This window comes from Pteropus vampyrus, unplaced genomic scaffold (assembly GCF_000151845.1).
Source record: "Pteropus vampyrus isolate Shadow unplaced genomic scaffold, Pvam_2.0 Scaffold31, whole genome shotgun sequence".
NCBI lineage: Eukaryota > Metazoa > Chordata > Mammalia > Chiroptera > Pteropodidae > Pteropus > Pteropus vampyrus.
The window spans coordinates 1,678,852-1,701,632 of record NW_011888812.1 but is presented as its reverse complement, the minus strand read 5'-3'; the positions used below and the strand labels follow the sequence as shown (position 1 = coordinate 1,701,632).

Here is a 22,781-nt window from a genome sequence, read left to right as displayed (position 1 = left end):
TATATTATGATTTTGAGCTACCTATTTACTGCCCTGATCAGCCGTGTGTGTATTGAAATCACCAACTTTCATAATTATAATAAAAAAGCATCTTGTTATTTCAAAATGTTTTTCTCTTTGCAATTGGTTTTTGCTTCATATTGGCTACCCTTTGTGTATAACCAAAACTAATGGAAAGGCCCCTGTCTTTCTATATTCAGCCTCCAGCATGGGTTTGCATTCATACTCGGCATATTTGTTTTGCTTCGGTTAGGGAAGGGGAGGAAGGCACAATGCTTCTAATAAGGAACTTTGAGCCTTGTAAAGGGATTTGAGCATTGGATGGAGAATCTACAATATAATCAGACCTTGTGGTGATGCTGAAATACAACTTGTAATTTTTATGCTAAAGGAGCGTCTGACTCCCCCCACACCCCAAATTTCATGGCAAAAGACCCCTCAGTAATACTTTAGTCCCTAAAGCCCCAGTCCCTGGGAGGGCAATGAAGAAGAAAAATCCATGCTGGGATGTGTTATTTCTGCTGCCCTCACTCTGTCAACTGCAGAGCTGGACCCTGTTGATGTTTTAAGACCAGAGAGGGACATGGGAAGGGTAAGTAAACAACATGGGTAGTGTGCTCTCTCTCCCAGACTTGTGCTTTTCTATAATAGTATTTCTATAACAGTATTTTCTATAATAGTATTTACTGCAGGTGATGAGCTGAAGTATGGCTTAACTGAAATCAGGTTAAAAATGTATAAATAGAACATGAAAAATGAAAAGGTGCAGGAACGGCAACATCGTCCACACTTACCTCCATCACGATATGAGTGGCAAGGCTCTGCACACAATGATGCATCTCTGGGATATTAGATGAGATCTCTGCCCTTACATGCTCTCCTGCATGAAATGCTAAATCCCAAGGCAAGTTGACACAATTTGGGGGCCAAAGACGTAGCAGGACGTTATGAACTGGGCCTAAATCTGCTCTGACTGACTGCTTATGTCCATGCACCAATGCTCTCTGGTTTTTAGTGGGAGGCAACTAAGTAAGCCAGCAGAGTGAGGAAAAATTAAACAGGATAGAAATAAATATACCTGATTTAAAATAAATGAGAACCCTTGCTGCTCTTTAAGGCAGCTGCTTAAAGAGAACTGGGAAAAGCAAGGTTGTGAGACCTTGACAAGCTGGACTCACCTGGGGCTTACTTTCTTCATCTGTAAACCGGGTATCAAAATACTTACCATACAGATTTAATGATAATAAATAACAATGACAGCCATAATTTATTGAGCATGACTGTGGGCCAAGAATTTTCCAAAGGTCTTCTTCGCATTACAAAGTAGGGACTAGGATTATCCCCATTTTACAGATGAAGAAACAGAAGTTCAGAGAGGTTTAGTGACTTTGCCCAAGTTGCACAGCTAAGAAGTGATAGAGCAGGACTCAAACCTGCAACTGGTAGGCTATAAAATCTGTGCCGTTAATGACTAAGTTGTACTAGTATAAGGACCCAGGGTATAATATAGCTTTATCTGAAGTGCTTATTCGATGAGATGAAAGATGATTTTAAGAGGCTATGAGATGATTGGAGTGCACTGATGATGAATAAAGTGCTGTTGCATTGCGTGGTGAGAAAATTTCTCCCTTTTCAAATGTCTTTTGATATTTCTGATTGCAACACGGTGAAAATGTTGGTTAGGTGCTATTGCTATGCCTTTATCACTGTCCTATAACCTTTAACCTCCCTTTGAAACAAAGAGAGAACAGGTGGCAGAAGCTTCAGCAAACAACATCTAGCTAGAAGTCAATAAAAATGTTTATTGTCACATTCGTTTTCACACCTACCTTCCATTTATGACAAGTGCTATTTGTTTTTCTTTGATAGTAATATAAAAATCCTTAGAATTCACTTATTTTTAAGTACAAAGAATCTATTAGTGTTAAGCATTGAGTAAATAATAGAAGTGGTATTCAGATCTGGCCAAAATTGTGAAGGCCGGATGTGAGTGACTCGAGCATGAAAAATGCTGTGATAGACGGTGGGTAGTTTTCAGCCTGACGCATAGCACATGGTTCTTACTCAATAAATGTCAAGGACAAAGGGAAGGGAGACTCCAACTCCCTCTTCCAATATGTTAATAGAGAGATGAACCATTGGTAAACTGGATGAGACAGTGTATCCCTTGAGATTTTGGATCTGAATTTGGCTTGTTTTCAAGGCCAATGGAGAAATCAGGGGATAGAGAAAATGAAATTGGTTTTGGTCTTCACTGAACCATGGAGGCTCTGTGCTGGGGAGGGAACTTAGGTCTCAGGGTCAGATCTTACATTACAAATGGGAGGCTCCAGATGTGGGAAGGGATTTTCCCCAAGATCCCTCAGGCTGAAAGCAGCTCTAGTGTTACTACGGCGTTCATCCATTTCTAGGCCACGCTCCTCATCTTTAATCTCTTTTCCCAAAATAGCCCACTGGGCCTGAACTAGCTCGCGGTAAATCTAGCAGTCTCAGTGTTCAGTCTTCCAGGGTCTAGCACTCACCAGTTCCCCAGCTCTGCACAAGGCACTGTGAGTTACCAGGAAGCTCCACAAAGGGAAGACGGTAAATAGTCAACTCCAACCTTAAAGAGCTGACATGGCTATGCTATATGATTTTGCCTTAGACCAGTGTCATTTGGGAGGTAAGCAGCCAGATCTTCTATGATAAAGTCAGTCAGGAAGATACCCCTATGTTAGTCAGCTTTCACCAGGTTATGCGTCAGTAACAACAACCCCCAAATCTCTGTGTCTTACAACCACCAAAGTTTGTTGTGTCAGTTACATGTTGGTCGCAGGCCAATTGCAGGTGTCCTCCATGTCTGCCCTGTCTGGGACCCCGGCTGAAAACACAGCCCTCACCTGGGCCGTGCCTCTCTTCAAAGGGAAAAAGAGCAATGACAAAAGTTCTTAAAGCTTCTGCTGGGAAGGGATGTATCTTACTTCTGTGTTTGTTTGTGTTCCTCAGAGCAGGTTCTAGAACAAAGATTCCAGTGTAAGTCACTTATTCGGGAGGCACAGGAAAAACCGGTAAGGAAGTGGGGAAGTGGAAGGGCAGCCAAGAGAGGGTGGGTCATCAAGCCTACTACTACGGTGGGAAACTCTTGTTTAATTCCATGGGGAAATTTGAGGAGACAGGGCAAATCAGATGTCCTGTTATCCTCCGGAGGAAGGAGGGAGCTGGTGTATTTACACATCCAGACCTGCTCACCATTGCTGAGGACCACTCCAGGGGGTGAGGGTGGGGGTGGGGGAAGGGGTTAATTCCCTAGGACTTCTGGCCTGTGTGGGGGCAGAGTAGCCTTCTAGCTTCTGAAAAAGCCCTTAGGCAAGGCAATACAGACACTGGCAGTGGGAAGTTGACTGGAGAGTATTTGAGAGATATGGCAAGTTATATAGGTGGGGCACCAAGAACATCTGTGACATGCTCTCAGTCCATTGGCCCAAGGAAGTCGCAAGGCAAAGCGTGTCTTCAGGGTTGGGGGAGTATAATCCTCGCACAGAGAGGTTGCAAATATTTGAGGACCAAAACACAATTTGCAGCAGGCCCCGAGCCCTGATGTATGAAGTCCAGTAAACTCTTTAAGCAGTAGCATGGGTGATGCTTAATTGAGAACTACCAGATGGACCAGGGTGTCTGGACCTCGGCACCATTGACATATTGGGCTGGATAATTCTTTGCTATGGAAGGGCTATTGCGTGTACTGAAGGATGTTTAGCAGCATCCCTGGCCTCTACCCACAAGATGCCAGTAGCATCTTCCCACCTCCAACTGTGACAACCAAAGATGTCTCCAGATTGCCAAGTGTCCCCTAGGGAGCAAAACTGCCCCTTTGGAGAACCACTGATGTAGATCATATATGTATTGTTAATTCCCAAAGAATCGAAATAGATTGTAGGTGCCTGAATGGAACAGTTCACAGCCTAATGGAAGAGACAGACAGACATATAAACTATAATGGCAAGTCACTTTGTATCGCAACAATTTGAAATATGTAAAGGAAGCAGAAATAATTCAGGAGTGGGAAATATCCGTTCTGTTGAGGGGTGGGGATGGTTCGGGAAACCTGTATTGAGGCAGAGACAGCTGGGCAAGGTTTTGAAGGATGAAGAGAAGTTTTCCAGATGAACGATACCACAAGTAGAAGTTAAATGTAATCTTTGATGATTGTGGAGACCTGGGAATGCTGTAATAGTTGATGTTGGAAATGTTGATTTCAGAACCTCTCACACTCAAAAGGCCAGGTTGCAGGATGAGTAAAATCAGCTTTACCATGTGATTGATCATGTGTAAGAAGCAATGACGAGGGTTTTGGGGGTGCTTAGAGGAGGTGCCCAAATGGTGTGAATACAGCCCACCCCCAGAGAGACCAGAAATGGCTTTTATTATTATGTTAAATATCATACATTTTATTGATTATGAGATATTATCCATAAATGCTCTATTATTTTTGTTAAAGGAGAAGGCCAGTTATTTCTTAGGTCTTCCTCAGTATCATTTCCTGTCTTGCCCACTTTGATGTTTGTCGCACAGTATTATGCAAAGAAAACTGAGTGTGGTTTCATCATTTAACCTCTCTGCCTCAGTTTCTTCGCCTGTTAAACAGGGATCATCAAGTTCTCTCTCTTGCCAGCCTCATAGTCTCGCTCTAAGCAGACAATGAGATTACATAGCGTGGGTTGTGAGTTCAGACAGATCTGGGTTCCAGCCCTGCTCTGCCATGCACCAGGTGTGGACTTCCCTGACTCTTTATTTTCTCATCGGTAAAATGGATATACTACCCTCTTTATGGAGTTGTCCTGAAGACTAAATCATGCTGTGTCTGTAAGCTTAGCCCTGTGTGCTTGGCATACAGTAAGAGAGGATTAAGTGACAGTTAATCATTACCATGAATATTATGAAACAGATTGAGTTTGCATAATGATAGCTCACTGGTACTGAGTGTATGTTGTGCTCCAGGCATCATCCATCGTAAGTGTATGTATTAACCTATGAGTACAATAGGTGTCGTGATTATCTCTGTTTTATTTATGAAGAAACTGAGGCACATAGGGATATGTACGGTTTGGTGAGTGGTACTCAAAACGTTGGCTGACTGTCTGAGCAAGTAATCACTTTCCTGGATTGTTTAGGACTTAGTGTTTCCCTGTCACTTTTTGAATAGAAATCAAGGGCTTAGTTATAGAGTTACTTTTACCAAATTGTTGAAGGCAGGGTAGCAACTGTTGGCTAACATGAACTTTTTTCACTGCTGGCGGAAGGTCCTTAATACACATACAGAATATTAATAAGAAAATGGGTGAGCAGAGATTTATTTTTAACCACACTATCCAGGCTGGCTTCTCAGTGCGAGCCTACTTGCTCAGATGATGAATCACCCAAAACTGAGCCCTTCCAGAAATGTCTGTGAGAGCCACACAAAGGGAAACTTTTAGTTGCTTAAATCTCCCCACAGCAGCCCCCATCCCCGCCCCACCCCCAGGCTATTGAAAGAAAATGCTGGGAGTTTGTTTGCCAGCCTGCTGAACACCCCTCCAGAACAGCGGAGAGTTTGTCTTCTCTCCCTTTGTGTTGAGGACACATATGGTGTTCTCAGTGTGAGAGAGCAGAGTCTGTTCCAAGACTCCTTTTAAATCCAGCCTCTGTATACAGAGTGGTGGGGTCTCAGTGTCTGAGGGATGCCCTCCATCTGTCTGTACACTTGCTAAGCTCTCATCTATAGTCGGCTCTCTTAGCAGGAATGGGAAATATAACTTGGTGAGGGCACAGACCTGATCTGCGTTTCAGGCTCGTCCTAGGGACTTTAATGGAAATGAATCAGTGAATAAAAAGTGTGATGCTCTTCCTGTTCAAATACCACCTATTGAGGGCAGAGAGTATACCTGGATGTGAGTTTCTCTCATCTTTGGCTCAGGTCCTGGCTCCAGTTTTTGATGATCACGTGTCTTGGGGCAAGTTACTTTTCCTTTCTATGCCTAATCATTAAGGTGGAGATAATAATCTGAGCAGAAAGTTGCTGGAAGAATTCAGCCTATAGCACCTGGCTTATAGAAAGTACTCTAAATGTTAGTTCTTCTGCTGTCATTTTGATATGGAGCCAGATCTGTTGGAGATGTCCCTGGGGGTACTGACATCCTAAAATTCCACAGCTTGGAGGGTTATTAAGGCACCCTCTGGTACTGTATCCCAAATGATATTTGAAACCTTCTTATGAGCTCCTATTTTACAAACGACAAAAACTTTTGGTAACCCAGAAAAAGAGGCACCTGTAGCAGCTTTGCTGTCATTAGCTATGTCCCAGGCTCCGACTGGGCCCCCTTCCACACTGCCGGGCAGCAGCCTGCTGTCTGCCTCCTACTCCGACATCCACAGGTCTGTAGCAACTCCAGAACATTCTGGGGCAAAATGTGAGTGCTGCTAGGGCTAGGCCTGACTAAATGATTAGCTGGTTGTTGGCTCTGTACAACACCCAAAAGATGGTTTTACTCTCTGTGCTTCACCCATACCCATCTCTGCCTCCTCTACTTTCTACCCCTTCTCGCATACTCATACTTCACATTGCCCCTTTTTTAGAGAGAGAGTAAGCCCCTCCAGGGAGAGTCTGTGAGTGTAGTGAGATGGTTCTGGGCAGGGACTCACGAATCCAATTTTGAGGGTTTGGATCCCAGCTCTGCCATTGAGCTGCTGTGTGAACTTGCAAGTTACTCAGCCTCTCTGTGCTTTCTTCTTGTCTACGAATGGGAGCAATAGTAGTTCCTCCCTCCTAGAGTTAAAAGAGTTAAACAAGCCAAACACATGGGAAACACTGAGAATGTTCCTGGCACAAAGTAGTCTTCGATGAAGCATAGCTAGTATCATATGTCACCAGAAGAGGATGTAGATGCTGTAACCAGAACTTGAATGTAGTCAGGCTGCCAAGGGGATCATAATACCTGAAAATCCAGTTTGCTGTGGATTTGCCATGGCTTCCAATGGCAACTCTCAGTAGAAAAATTGCTCAAAGGGCAGTAAAGGCTCAAGAGGCAATGACTATTTTTCTCGACCAATATTATGGAATGAACATATAATAACAGTTTCCATGCATTGCATGTATCTATGCTCTAAGTACTTTCATACATATTGACTGGTAATTTTCACAACAATCTTATAAGATATTATTATTATTACCCCTCTTTATGAATGAGGTATTTGAGGTTCAGAGTTGTTAAGTGTTCTGCCCATCATACAGCTCATGAGTGGTAGAAATAGGATTGAACTCTTGGGTGAAGCTCCAAAAGATGTTCACTGCATGCTACATATTTATCTATGGCTGCAATTAGGAAAAAATAAAATATAATCCTTTCCCAGATTCAATAGCTCCTGTGAAAATTTCAGATTGGGATTAAAATGGCTCACAGTAGGGCTAGAGACAGCTTATGAAAAAAGCCAGAAATACAGTGAGGGGTGTCTCCTGTGGATTAAGACTTTAGGATATGGGGATCCTGTAAAGGCCCTATCATGAGGGAGTTCTATACCAGCTCACCTGCAAAACATCCTGGATGTCTGCTGCCTGGGGTAGATGATGGTTCAGATAGCTACCTGTCCTCTCCCCCACTGCCACCTACCCTACCTAAGAACTGAACCTCCATTCCTTCTACTAAACCACTTTGGTCAGATTAATAATTCAAGGCAGGCTATAGCCTACTAATCTTTGACAAAAAGCCTTTAATTATTCCTCCCTACCACAAAAATAGGTCCAGCTGTGTAGCACAGGTTCAGGGCCCTGTTGGTCTTTAGATAGCAGATCATTGCTTCCCAGAGTGTGTTCTTGGGATCATTAAATCTATAATATGTATCTAGTTCTTATGTAAGAAAAATAAACAACATAAAACATGTTGAGCACTTTTCATTCCTCCTGAACTTCTCAAAGCCTTTAATACACTAATACGCATTGTGAGCCTTCAAGGGTGGGAAGCTCTTTCCAATCTTATTTGGCCCCTTAACCTTTGTATCTGGGAATCCTTTGGGATGTTAGGGTTCTGAGGGACACCTTCTGAGAAATGGTGTGGTTGTCCATGGAAGCCATTGAAGGTGACATAGGGACTGGTGTTCAAATCTACCTCAAGACAGTAAGTTGGTATTTCATTTTACGTTTAATTCGAAAACAAAGCAGAGGTCCCTTGACAGAATCTATGACTAAATTAAGTTATAGAACATTGAGAAGTGAAGCATAGAGAAAGGATTGGAAGGCTCGAACATCTCTGACGTTAAAAGCAAAGGGTTCCTTTCATTTACATTGAGAATTAGAAGTTAAAGACCAAGTGCCTTGATGAGTCCGGGCTAAATGTCAGAGAACAAGGCTACCAGGGATAGAATGGTTAATTATTGATCACGGGTGGCTGGAAGGATGGTGATAGAGGAATCAAGGTAAGTGCCACAGCAGGATCATCTGGTGACAGAGTGACTGGTTCAGGGGCGCACTAGTGAGCTGCCAGAACAGCTGAGTGGAAATTCACAAAACCTAGGAAGGAAACACATAGTTCTTGCTTAAGGAGAGTAAAGGGACATCAAAGGCCTATGATGATCCCCATGACGTCTTTAACTCCCATAGTTACACAAGGGTCAAAAAAACACTTAGTGGCCTTGAGCTCTTCTGTCCAATGACAATAGTCAGTAGACTTTGTCACTTCTCTGACATCAAAACACTGCTAGGTAAACTTTAAAGCACCTGACAGGTTTTCCTCCGACGTACAAGACAGTGATGGAAGACAGAGCTCGTTCCAGCACTGCACGGTGGCCAGTGCGTTCTCGGAGAAGAGAGAATGATCAGGTCAGAAATTCCGGGAGGGGCGGGCGGCGGGGCTGTGAGGGGCCATGAGAAGGAAGGAATTCCCTAATATTCCTGGAGAAAGAGGAGAAATGAAAAGGTGGAATAGCAGGTTACTATAAAATACTCGTTAGAGCCTATTTTGCTATTTGGCAAAGACACTTGCTTTTCCTGGAGGCTGAAGTAATGTGAACTTCCTCCTGTGAATCAGGTCTTCCCTAGAAATGTGAAGGTTCAGAGAAAGAAGAGTAAAAATTGGGAAGCACAATATGCTTATCTGAAAAACACTTGGCTCTGAAATGTCTCAGGATGGTGAATAAAATGTGTAGGTCGCCACATCCCAGTGCCTTATGATGAATGAGGCATGTGATATGCTTCCTAATGAATATGTATTGAATGAATTAATGAATGAGTACAATGATATTCACATTTTTCTATATAGAATTTCCCCCTTCTGATGATTGCTTAATTAATAAGATGTTAGTGATGAATTGGAAAAACTGTACCTTGTACCAAGAGCATCATGTGTGATTGCATCTTGAAGATCTTAAACACGCATAAAGAAATAGGAGACATCATCCTTAATGAGCATGTCTTCTGCATTCAACCCCAGACTCTTTCTAGAGGTTCTGATGTTAATGTCTTTTGCAATCACCGCTGAAGAAATTGGTCCAGATAAAAATCATGAATCCCAGCTCTGCCGTTTACCTGTTGTGTAATAATTGTATTTGCACTTGTGAGTGCAGGGTGATGTAATTGACTACACTAAGATTGTATTGTCAGCCAGTTAACCCTGCTGCAAAAACTGTCCAATGTGGATTCAGAAGCAAAAGTGTAAGTGATGTTGCATTGTTACCTGTGCTTGGTACGGTGGGAAAGCCCATAGGTTTGGTTTTTATGGTAGGAAGTTATTTTCTGACATTGGTAGATACATGAGATATTTGGTCCCATGTTCTCCTCTGGGACCCTGTTAAGCATAATTCCTTCCTCCTACAACACACAGTGTGGGTGTTACAAAGATCATCAGCTTCCTCTGTTCTTTATTCCCTTCAAATTCCTCCTTTTATCCCCCAAGAATTGGAAAGAAAATGGTTAATGTTCATTCAGTCCTTCAGTACATATCTGTTGAGTGTTCAGTATGTTTTAGGTACAGTTTTAGGGTTTACTAGAATTGAGACAATATTGAAATATTCTAGCCTTTTACACGTTGCTTTCTGTTTTTAGAAGCTCAGAAAGGTGGTAAAAAAATAAGTCAAATGAAGCAGAAACTGCGGATAGCAATGATTGAAGTAATCAGAAAGCATAACTGAAGTGTGGAAAAGTTGGATTTTGAGCAAAGGCTTTCTGCGTGTGCTCGGAGCTATGGTGACACGAAGCTGTGAAAAGCCTAATGATCTTTTTTACAATAATATAAATGACCTATTCTGCTCCCATTTTAGGCCATTTCTTCTCTGTTTAAAACTAATTCCTTAAAGTTCATTTGTTTATAGTTTTAGTTATTGAAAAGGCTATTAATATTATGATTATAAAAGTTCTACATGCTCATTGGAAAGAATTATTAAAATATTAACAAGTATAAGGGGAACCTGCAATTTCGTTAGCCAGAGATAATTACTATTAAAATGCAGCTGCTTCTAGTTATATGACAATACATATTTGAGATCATGTTACATAGTGTATAGTCTCATATCTGCTTTTTAGGTTGCCAACTCCCCCCTTTTTTCAAGAAAAAGAACTTAAACCTTTCCACTATAAATTCTTATTCTGAATTCCTTTCTTATGTCCACTCGTATATTGTGTGGCTATGTAAAGGACCCGCTTTGTGAGTATGCACTAGGTTGCCATATGGAAATATAGATGAGAAAGTATGTCATTTTAAACTCTGTGATACTTTACTGTTGCTGTGGCATTGTTTGCTTAACCTTTTTGCGGTGATTGAACTGGGTTATTTCCAATTTCCTTATTTTATAAATGGTGCTGCAAATGATCATCTTTGCCTGAACTGATTTTTTTTTTTTCCCTAGAGATTGTTCCATGCACCATATTCCAAAGACAGGGTTACCAGGTCCATGAATATAAACAGATTTATAATACTTGTTACCTATTTCTAGAAAAACTAGACCCAATGATATAGGCACTCATGATCTCCAAATATATTCATTTGCACAAAGCCCCACTCCTGTCTTTATATTTATATTTATATTTGCCAACGTAATAGAGATCTCAAACTAAGTTAAATAGGTTTGAATTGACTTTTTAAAACTCTTATCTTTTCATAACAAGAGATATATACAATGCTTGCAATAAAAATGTGAATTAAATGAGTAACAAGTTAATTATTACCTGAATAAACAATACTTAATAACATATATATGTAATATCTTACTAGAAAATTAGTTTCTGCTTCTGTAATAAAGTGACCATAGTGACTTTATATTTGGGAAAAGTTCTGAGAGAGCAAGGTTGCTCCCATTTCCATTTTTTTTTTATCTCCCCAAATTCTCAGAAATTTCACAGCTCTCAGTGCTATTCGCCTACTTGCTCTAAATGTTTCTAGACAAGCCTAAACAAGAGAAAAGTCATATTCTAGACCTTCAGAACCAATTTCCTTCCAAATGTTGGAGAAGATTGAATTTCGTTGCCCCAGAGAGAAAAGATTTAGTATGTTCTTGACCAGGAGTGGCCGTCTTGGAATATACCCCATTTCCGCCCACATCCCAACCAAGGGCATCCCGCCCTGAGTTTTAGGTAGGCCCTGGAGGTGCCTGGAACCTTAGCCATCTTAGCAGGTGCAAAAAACTCACAGATATTAATGAATTCTCTCCAACTGAGTCTTTCTATGATCCAGGGACACCGGAAGGGTGTCAAGGATTGTATCCTTGTAAATTTTATAGAACAAAGCAACACGTGCCCATAATATCCTTGTTAAAAATCAATTTGTGGTATTGATGGGTTGATTATAGCTTTGTAAGGATAAATTTGGAAAAAAGTCACAGGCTCCCCCAACTTAGGTGCATGTGATGGCATTCAATCCATTCAGCCTAAGGACAAGGCTATGGAATCTTTAGAATCACTGTGGCTGGATATCTTATGACCTGCTCAGAAGACAAAACCAACTGTTATGGGCAGATGGCCATGTATCATGTATTTCACAAGATTATTTTATTTCTACCTACAGAGAAAAAATAATTCTGTAGTGGGCAGGACTGTTATTCATCCCTTGACACCTTCTATATGAGAAAACCAAGGCCTGCGGAATTACCTGGCTTGTCCGAGGGTATAGTCAGCGATGGTGTTGAGTCTGGGTCTGTGCCGGGCCTCACTCACTCTGAAGCCGATGTGTTGACCACTGCCTGCTGGTTTGTGCCACCCAAAGAGAGAAACAAGTTGGTCAGCAGGCAGGACCGCTTGGCACTTCTCTCTCAGTGAGTCTCCGTGTGCCCCCAAGTGCTTCCTAATCAATGGAAATGATGCTAGTTATGGGAGGGAACAGAGAAGGTACCCTGGGGATGACGGAGTGGAGATGTGGGAGGAGGGAAGGCTTCGAGGGCCTGGAGAAGGGCGATTAGGCCTCTAGGATGCTGAGGTTTAAAAGTGAGCCCACCAGGATTGGTCACAGACTCTGGCCACTACTCCTTTTTCATCTTGAGAGTAACGTCTACACTTTGAACTCGTCTACCAACAAGATAAAGTGTGGACCCACACTGGCCGAAGGAGCCTACACATAGGAGAATTCTTTGAAGCCTTGTGTTTTTGTCCTTGGAATTCAAGCACATTTTACATCACACTCCATCATCTATTTGTGTTTATTTCTACGTGTTATGTTATTTTTCAAGCTATCAGGTTTCTGATTCTATCATGTAATCGTTTGTGTTTCCATTGACTTCAAGCATTTTTTTGGGGAAAAAAACTACACTAAATATAACACATTCCATTTTCAGAAATTTAAAATATGAAGACAATGTATATTTTAGAAGCTAGGCAATTCAGTGAATTTTGAGTAAAACTTCTGCTCCTGGAATATATGGCATGTTTCTGGTGGGGCTGGGCTTGTCTTCAGGTATGTATTTATGTATGCGTTGGGGTAGACAAGTACCTTGGCATCTGACGCACAACCGTAGATGTGTCGTGGGTGGTGGGGAGTGGGTGGCATGCGGTGGTTAGGGGTGAGAAGTGTGAAGAACTGCCCAGCACTCATTCTGGGTCTTTCTGCCTTCTCTGATGGTTGGGCAGGTGTCTCCACTTGGCACTATTGGCATTTGGGGCCAGATAATTCTTTGTTGTGGGAGATGTTTAACAGCTTCCCTGACTATCCCGCAGTGGCATCCTGGTCGTCTCCTGCTTGTGACAACCAAAAATGTCTGCGGATATTATAAAATTGTTCCTGATTGAGAGCCACTGTGTTAAGGCAAAAGCAAAAAATGCCTGAAGAAGTGGGCCAATACAGAGCCTTTGGCCTCAAGCTTTTTTTATTCTAGGTCTCCTGTCCCAGTATGCCACCAATAAGACATCTCTGACCTCTAGTAACTGACCTGTGCCTTTTGTCCTTTCATCTGCAAAATGGCCAAACCCGAGCATCTGTAAGGATCTTTCTAGGTGTGAAAATTTTCTCAATGGTTCGTAGGATTATAGGAATTTAAAGAATATTGATAATAACAACCTGTATCACTATTCTCATACCTTGATTGAAGTCTTCCTTCCTCAAGTTTACAATGTATATTAATATTGCATTAAGCATTGCAATCATGTTCCCTACTTAACATCCTTTCAAGTGAGGCTTTGGCTTTAATGAACAGAAGTAAGAAGGAGTCACCAGGAGCCAGTAGAGTAAAAGGCGCAAATAATAATAAAGCCTAACTATTATTTAACATGCAGTGGATTATACATCAATATGGTCCAGTGATGATAGACAGATGACAAGACTTTCTTCTCTTCTGAAGGACTAGCTTATATCCACTCTGTTGTCGTTGATGTTTGCCACGGATTATTGAAAGGAACTTTTGATCATCTGAAATAGGAATCGATCATTTGTTTTCTAACTCTGTGTTGGAGACTCAAATTTATTCATACAGCAAAAAAATAGTGAAATTCATATTGTGCCTTTAAATGGTGATGTAAGAGTGAGAAAAAAAAAAAAAAAAACACCTAATCCTGACCTCATGAGATGCAGTCTAGTGGGGGATGGTGGACATTAATCCATCACACAGCCCCACAGGAGAATTAGACCCTATCTGCTAGGTCAGGGAGGCTTCCCAGGGGAAGCAGTGTTTGAGCCAAGATCAGAAGGATGAGCAGGAGTGAGCAGGCAGAGGTGGACATTGCATCTGCACGTTGGATAAACTGCTGGAGTGGTGGAAACCTTACTGGTAAAGAGACAAGTGAACGAGAGAGCAGCTTCATCTGCTTCTCTCAAAAGGTCCTTAAGCAGCTGCATTTACTCTGTTCTCAATCGCCCTTGGTTGTAAGCTGAACAATTAATAATAGTTTTTCAAGTAGAAAGAGAAACACCATAATAGATGTATATACTAAGTATAATATGTATCCCAATGTCAGAAATGTTAAAATGTTTTACTAAAAGGCACATCTTAGAACCAAGGAAATAAGGTATCAAAATTCAAATGTCAGTCTTGAAATTTCACAACTCTGCTAGTTTGGCACAGGATCCTACTGTCCCTTATGATTTAAATGAAATCAACTTGAAGTCCCACGTCACACTCAGGGAGAGTGCTGAGCCTCTCTTTGCGTTTCCAGGGATTCCTGGAGGCTTGTATTTCTCCAAAGCACCTCCCATCCTGAGTTTAGCCTCTGTTGAATTCTTGTTCTCCTGTTGCCTTTTGCTCAGGCTGCTTTCTACCCCGCCTTTCCTCCCCGGAAGCCTTTTCATCCCCCACTTGCCAGAGTGCCACAGCCTCAAGGCTGTGGACATGGCAGATATTACTGAATGTCTGAGGAGCCAAGGAAGGTGGATGGCTTGCACGGCAGGACAAAATAGCAAATGGAATGCAAGGGAAACTTTGCCATTTCTGTTCTTAAGTGGTTAAGAACAAAGTTTCTGAAGTCAGGCTGAGATTTTTCAAAACCCAGTTCTGTATGCCACTTATGATGTCACTTTGGGCAGACAACTTTACTTTTTGGTGCCTCCATTTCTCTACCTATTACATGGGAATAAGAGTAGAACCTACCCCACGGGATTGTTGTGGATATAATGTGCTTGGAAGGATACCCGTAGTAAGCGCTTTGTAAATGTTAGCTTTCATTACTATCAATATTATTGTTATTGCTATTATTATCATCGTTATCGAAGGTCCCTTGGCCACTCCTACTAGCTGGGATAGTCTCTTAATCAGCCATCATTTCATTTCATGGTCTCTCTAATACGTTGGTAGGACTTCTTGCTTCATGCTCGGACTTTTCCCTTTTCCTACCCAGATCACTCATCTGAATTCCCCTGAATTCCAATGTATTTCTTCTGCAGTGCAGTTTCACCGTAGCATTAGCTCACTCCCAACCATCTCAATTTAATCCTTGTGGTGAAACGTGTCCATTAAGGTGTATTACGAAACGAACTCCCTCTGCTTGAGTACAGCACACTCTGAGACATTTTACAGTTCTAGCTGGGGGTGACAATATTAGGAAGAGAAATTGTGCCAGACTTTTGGAGAAATGAGTTGCAGCCTGGCTGGCTTCTCAGCAGGCAGCACTGGCGTGGCTTCTAGAAAGACGGGTTTGGCACCAGGACAGGATGAAAATGCCTTCTCTGTGACCTCTGAGGCTTGGCCAAGGCAGGAGTGGATAAAGAGCTAACCTGCCCTGCCTGCCAGCCAAAAATAGGCTGACTGCGTCACAGAGCTTTCGGTAATTAAACCGTCCCTCTGCAGAAGGCTGTGTCTTGGACTGGAAAAGGGCTATGGACGGGTTAAGGTAATTCACTCTCAGCACTGGCATTCTTCTCTCAGCATCAGAGGCAGACTCGAAAACCGAGTAGTGCTAGATGGAGGTGTAAATATTTAACCAGGGCACAATGTGTAGGAAGCAAGGTGAGGGAACCTGTGCCAGTTACTTACAGATTAAGTAGTTCTTTGTCTTTACTCTGAATAATGTAGATACTTTCTGTGGTCAATCAATTTAGTTTTGCAACTTTTTTCTTTCTTATTATAAAGGTTAATTTGTGTTTGTTGTTGAAAGTTTAAACATAAAGAAAAAAAAGGACCAATAAGGAAATAAAAACCAACTAGCTATCATCTTAACGTTCCAAACAGCCCTTAGAAACCATTCATAGCTTTTGTTTTTGCATCTTGATGCAATGTCCAATTTTTATAAAATTGCCATCATATGCAGTTTTCTGTCTTGCATTTTAAATGTACAAAGTATTCACGATGATGTATCTCATGAGGTCATTACGTATCACTTGAAAACCAGACCATTTTTAGCTCATTAACCCTGTTGTGCCCAGGACTGAGTAGGTGGACTGGTTGTTACACATGTCCACATGGGTAGGAAGATGCTCTGGTCTGGAGTGTTCTTCAGACAGACTCTGGTCTTAGAGGGACTGATGTGCCATCTGAGAGAGAGGAGGTGTGCCGGTCATTCAGGGAGATGGAGAAGGAATGGGAAGCTACCCCACTCTCCCCGGGGAAAGCCCTGGACAGTGAGTGGAGTGCGGGCATCTAAGGAAAGTGTTTCTAGTTTGGATTCTGTCTCTGCCGCTAACCACTTGCCTAACTTTGATTAACCTCCCCAAACCTCTAAACATCCATTTCCCATCTATAAAATGGAACTAATGGTAGTATCTATTTCATTGGGGTTAAGTACTCAATAGATATTAATGATCATTAGTATATTATTATGATTAATCTCACAAACAAAGACTGGCTCAGCTGATTCCATTATATGAGGATAGTGGGTAGATGGGTCACTCTGTAAGAAAATCTTTAAAAGGAAATAAAAATGTTGGTGGCTTTAGTATGCTCTCTGAGAGAGATGGTGGGTTCAAGGCGTAGGGCGGTCAAAGAATGGAATCTTAAGGCTCCTTCTATTGGCAGAGACACTCTCGCCCCAGCCAGTCATCTTCCCAATCAGGCTTGACAGAGCAGCTCAGAGTTTTGGAATAAACCATTGAAAGGCTTGTTGCTTCAGCCAAGCTTCTTATGGCCTCAAGTAGAAAAACTGGAATAAGACCTTCTTGCATTTGTGGGAGGAACCTCAGGCGCCTGGGGTTCAGGTCTGGCTCAAGCCGGGAGGCAGAAAGCAGCATGAGAGACCTGGACTAGAAGCACAGCTCTGCGATTTAGTAGCTACAGGACCTCTCTCACTTCTCTCTTAATCCAGGATAAACATTTGTACCTTTTGGGTTTTTGTAAGGATTAAAAGAGGTAAAGCCTGTGATGTGCCTATCACCATGCTGGAGTCCACGTAAATAGATGCTCGATAACTGTTGATACCATCTTCCTCCCTCTACATCCTGCAAGATAAGACAAAGTAGAAGGAGAGAGTTTTTAGTTTCTTAATCCGTAAATAAGGAACTGGAACAAGAAGAGATAATGAGTTAAAGGCTCACTCAGCCTCCAGGGCCTGGGAGATGTCCTTCTGTCCTTTGATTATCAGTCCGCATTTCTCGAAAGTCAGTAGTCAACCTGCAATATTTCCTGGCACATCCTCGCAGATAGCTAATGAGTATTCGCCCTCTGCCAGGCACTGTACTGAGTGAGCCCTTTGCATAGGTGAGCCCCTTCAGGGCTTTCGTTTCATAGAGGAGAAAAACCAAGGCTACATATGAAGCACCTTGCTGAGGGTTGAGGAATAGCAAAGAGACATATTAGGTTCGTTCATCAATAAATAATGAAGGGGGAAATTCTCAGAAATTAGTGTCTGCTGGCCCAACCCAATTCCAGACAGTTCTTTCACCAACCCCAGGGGAGGTCAAGCCAAAGACACCTCTGTTTTTTGCATTGCATATCTCTTTTTGTAAAAGCAGATGCCTGAGGAATGTTTTTGTGTTAGTCTAGCTTCACAGGCCTGTTCCTAGTGAGGCTCTGCTCATGTATTCCAGAATTCAAGAGCTGTGTTAGTAACAATACCCCCGCAGGCAATGCCTGTCCACGAGCTGTGCACTTTCCCTAAACGAGAATGACCTAAGCTCCACCCAGGTGGAGCCCAGACCTGCCTTGGCACTTTGGCTTTAGGCAGAATCCGAATAGGAAGCTGGCTTTAGCAACAGAGGCCCATTCTGCCACTTTTGCATGCCTAAAGCTCATAGCACCCAGCTTCTTTGTCTTTATTTTTCTTAGGAACAAATGAGTGTGGTCATTTATTTAACAAACAACGATCACTGTTTCCTCAGTGCTTACCTAGCACAAGGCTGGCACAAAGGTAAACATGATAGCCTCTGCTCTAAATGAGCCTATATCTAAGAAATAAAGTGCCTGCAAATTACTGGAAGCAAGGATGGAAAATATAGGCACATATGTGGCCACTCCTTAATTTTATGTACATGGCAGATATTGCTAATCAATCCTAGAACTCATTCATTTTTAATCATTTCTGTTGTTAGTTGTTCTGGTTTATAGGTCATGTGTCTGCTATTAGATCAAACCCCTGTGGTCAAGGGATGGGTCCCAGGCATTGTCTACCCATAGTCCCATGCGCCTACTAGATGCTCTACACGTCCGGAGTGGACTGCTATAGACTCTGGTGACTATGTGGTCCTCAGGGAAGCTTACCAAGGCTTGGAGGGCTGGCAGGAGAAGGACCAGCCTGTGGAAGTCTGGCTGGAAGAGGTGCAGGAGCTGGGAGCCTCAAATAGATAGCAGTCGTAACTAAAATGCATTAAGAACACGGGTCTTAGTTTGGATTCCGGATTCTTGGCTAAATAGCTATGAGACTTGTGCAAGTTACTTAATTTCTCTGTGCCTCAGTTATTCCATCTGCAAAATGGGTCTTAAAATGATGTCACCCCTATACAATGGTTATGAGGTCTAAATGAGTAAATGAATTTAAATGAGTGTGAAGCACTTAAAACAGTGCTTGGTACAAACATTGGGTGTTACTGAGACTTTTCTGACATTGAAATTTTCTGGTGATTTTCACTTTTAAAAAATATTTTTCTATAAACAAAGTGCATGTTATTTATATAATCTGAAAAAAATACGATAAAACTATTTATTTTTTTCTTAGAGACAAAGAAAGAGTCTGGTTGGGTAAGGAGATCTAGTTAACCCTGCCGCCCCCGCCCCTTGCCCTATGTGTGTATTTCTTAATGCGCTTGGGGCAAAGGGGTGGAGATTCGGGGGGAAGTAAGCCTCAGTTCCCTTCTCCCCAGCCTGACCCTGTTAGTCCCTTCCAGTCCCGACAGTCTCACAGGGAGGGTCCAACCTTCCTGGATGGTGTCATGATTGGCGAGTCTTGCGCTGGGATCAGAGAATGAAATCACCCCGCGATTCCTCTGCAGGCAGATGGAATCCTCGGGGCAGTGAGGTAGCAGGCGCGAGGGCCAGCTTTCCTAGGGCCGGGGCAGACAGCTCTGACAGCAGGAAGGTGCTGTGCCTCGCCAAGAGGAGGAAGGAAGGAGGGCCCGACTGTGTTCGCAAAAAGCAGGAGCAAAGTCCACACGTTTTATGAAGTGTTTTATGGTGAAACTGTAATTGGAACCCTGGTATTTAGCAAGAATTATTGGGTGTGATGGCCTTGACACGGGAAGTCCTGTGGGAACATGAGTGAAATGGGAATGAGAAACAGGCACAGTAAACCTCGTGGAGCGAGTTACTAGGATTCAGCACGCTGCTTATATTGCCCTCTTTATTGTGTTTTCGAAGTACTATTATTAAATTTTTTTTTTGTTCTTGGGGTATTCAAAATTCAACTTAGAGACAAACCCAAAGTACTTGTCAGTCATTTGCTCTCTGTCTGAAACAGAACTGCTAAGCCTAATGGAACGGTTCAATTCTCTGACTACCTCTGGAGATTAAAAGTGCCGCTAGGTCACCTCCAACTCAGAGCACTGTGGAATCTGATCTAATCAGGGTGCTCAGGACTCAAGAAGCTCTTCCCTGTGCAGAGGGAGGGCAGTGAGCAGGCCCTGGGTTGTGCTCTTCACTGCTTCAGGTTAATTTCTCAGTCCCACAAACTGAGGGCAGGGACTCCTGTTCTTTTGGAAATTCAGAACCAGCAGATTGTGTAGGGAATGGATGTGGCCTCCTCTTTGTTTCTCTTTCAATCCATGAGGTCCGGCAGCCAGGACTCAGCCTTTTGAAGCCCTCATACTGTATCAGAAGCAGCAGTCTTCAATGGTCGGAGTAAGATATTCTTAACGAGGTACTGTGGGTAAAGGGCTTTAGGGATCTTAAGTTGCAAGGGAAACGTTTCTGTATGACATTTTCAGGGAGAGAGTCCCTTATTCCCATCAAGCATTCGCTCACAGCATTTTGCCTGTGCATAGTAGTGAGTAGATCCTTCTTGCTATTCCGAGAATTCACCAGCTTGCTCTTGCCTCAGGGCCTTTGCACTTGCTGTTCCCACTCAGACACTTTCCCCCAAGATCCCACATGGTCACACTTACTTTCTTCAAGTCACTGAATAAATGTCACCCTCCAGACCATGTTGTATAAAATAGTATCCCATCACTGTATCTCATTCACCATTACATTACTTCACTATTTTTTACAGTACTTATCACTACATGACATCATTTGTTTACTGTCTCCCTTCTTTAGTATGTTAGCCTCTGTCACGTCTACTGCTGTATCTGTCACATGTAGATCAGTGCCAAGCCCAGAGTAGATACTCAGAAAATATCTACTGAATGGATAAGTGCATAAACAAATTAATAACTCTGATCATATTCGGTCTCAGATCTAAAAAACATATTTTAAAAAATGAGTGCTCAGTGGGGCCACTTTGCAGCCATGCACCTTGGTTCCAAAATATTTTATCTGCTGTGAAATGATCGACGGGGCACTGCAGTAGATGTTGTGGCAGAAGCCTTCTAGGTTTTTACAGTGTTGGTGCATCTGTCATTAAGTTTGTCAGTCTTTTAATACACCAGATTGTGTGTGTGTGTGTGTGTGTGTGTGTGTGTGTGTGTGTGTAATGGAAGGGTCATCCTGGCACACAGATATTATTATTATTATTATCTTGGTGCACAGATAATGGGTTATCCCCATGTGAAGATGGGGTACTGTTGTTACAGACGTACCAATATGGATTTTTTGACTTGTTTGTGGCCTCACAGTATATCGGAGCAGTGCAGTGATGAAGTCCCACTTGCATCCTAGAATTATTATTACATTTTGGAGAAGATGTCCCAGGAGTTGAATTTAAGTGACCAAGACCAGTTTGGGGCTACTTTTTTTCCTGATGTATGAACTCCGATGCAAATGGGATGCAACTGCCTCTCTTTCTGATTGAGGAAAAGTAGAATTAAGACAAGGGAAAGAGGTTCCCTGTTTTCATCTAATTTTAAAGGAGAGAATAAAAGGTACCATATTCTTCTGGGAGGCAGGTTTCCTCTGAGAGAAATAAACCCTGGTCTCTTCTGGGCAGGTTATTTGCTTTGTTTCTTGAGCATAAACCTTAGTATCATTTTGGATGCAGATTCTCTCTCAATATCTGCATTTGGGTGAGCTTGGATGTACACTCAGCACACAGAACCTATTACCTTATCGATAACCTTCCTAACAGATGACAGATTCCTAGTCTTTTCTTTTAAAAAGTTAATATTTTCCTGCATGAAAAAAATGCAGTCATCTTCCAAACATTTTAGATAGCTGATTCACCGTTACTCAAAATAAAATTTAATTATACAACATGACACGTGAACATAACGTTGTTTTAAAAGTTAAAACCTACCACAAAACCTACAAAAATATATAAAAAGCCCCTTTATACACCTGCCTCTAAAACCCTCTTCCATTCCCAGAGTTAATCCTTGCTAACAGTTTTTTGCTTCTCTTTCTAGAATTTCTCTCCATGCATCGTAAATGTACATGTAAATATAGAATTTTTATGTGTCTATATCTCGATCATTAGTCCATACGTCATCTTTTTAACAGGCACATTTGTCTTTCATTGCATCAAAATGTATCAGAATTTATTCATCCAGCCCCCTATTGATGGAATTCAGGCGACTCCTCAGGTTTTACTGTTAAAAACGTTCTGCAAAGAATATACATCTTTGTGCACACACATCTAGGACATATATTAAGAAAAAAATTTTCGAGGGGTCAAAGGGTATCGAATACTTTTAACTTTGGTAGGAACTACCTAATCAATCCTCTGTCCACCCCTGCCTCACCAATCTAACTCCCACAGTAATTTTCCCATGTCCTTACCAATCATAGATGTTACAACTTAAAAAAAAATATTTTGACAATTTGATGTGCAAAAAATTTCTTTTGGTTTTGTTTGCCCTGATTTCTAAGCTGCTTGAGAATCTTTTTGTGCGTTACTTGTGATGCTTCATATATTGGTGGGTTTTTGACCTGGTTTCAAACATTTTCATTAATAGGATTCTTTCGAAATTATCTCTCCTCCAGAGATGATATGCAGCTGGTCCTTAAAACACTGAAAAAATGTTATACTTGTTGGGAAAGTGCCCCAGCCTCAAGTCTCAATTTCTCTGCTCCCCCTCCCCCTGCCTCTCAGGTCCCTTGCCCTACCTTCCTGGAGGGCAGCAATTAAGAGGTTAACATGCAGTGCTGCAGGTGACCTTCAAGACCCTGCTCTCTTGCAGTCTCAGCCTCTATTCAGATTGTTTGGCGCCTTGATGTACCATTTAAAAAATATTTTCTTCCCTCTCAACCAAATGTACTCATCATGTTTTATGGCGTTTAGCAGTTTCTGGCCTCTGAGAGATTTACGCTAACATACTGCTGGTTCGCTTCTTGAACTGGTTCCTGCTTTGCTGATTTCCTGGGATTATGCTTACATAATTTCCTTTGACCTTGGCCTGCACATTGTAATC

General features: G+C 42.1%; 1 protein-coding gene across 4 annotated transcripts in view; it reads left to right on the top strand.

Annotated features, from left to right (window-relative positions):
- Positions 1–22,781, top strand: part of SLC1A2 (solute carrier family 1 member 2) — a 131,348-nt gene that overhangs the window by 40,053 nt on the left and 68,514 nt on the right. Inside the window, exon 1 of one of the 4 annotated variants that reach the window (XM_023528675.1) lies at positions 15,707–15,745. The exons of the other annotated variants lie outside the window; for them this stretch is intronic. Within the exon in view, the coding sequence (XP_023384443.1) occupies positions 15,732–15,745 (14 nt within the window). The 5' untranslated portion in view covers positions 15,707–15,731. Of the gene's footprint in view, positions 1–15,706; positions 15,746–22,781 lie in introns of those variants that run through there. 4 annotated transcript variants of the gene reach the window in all.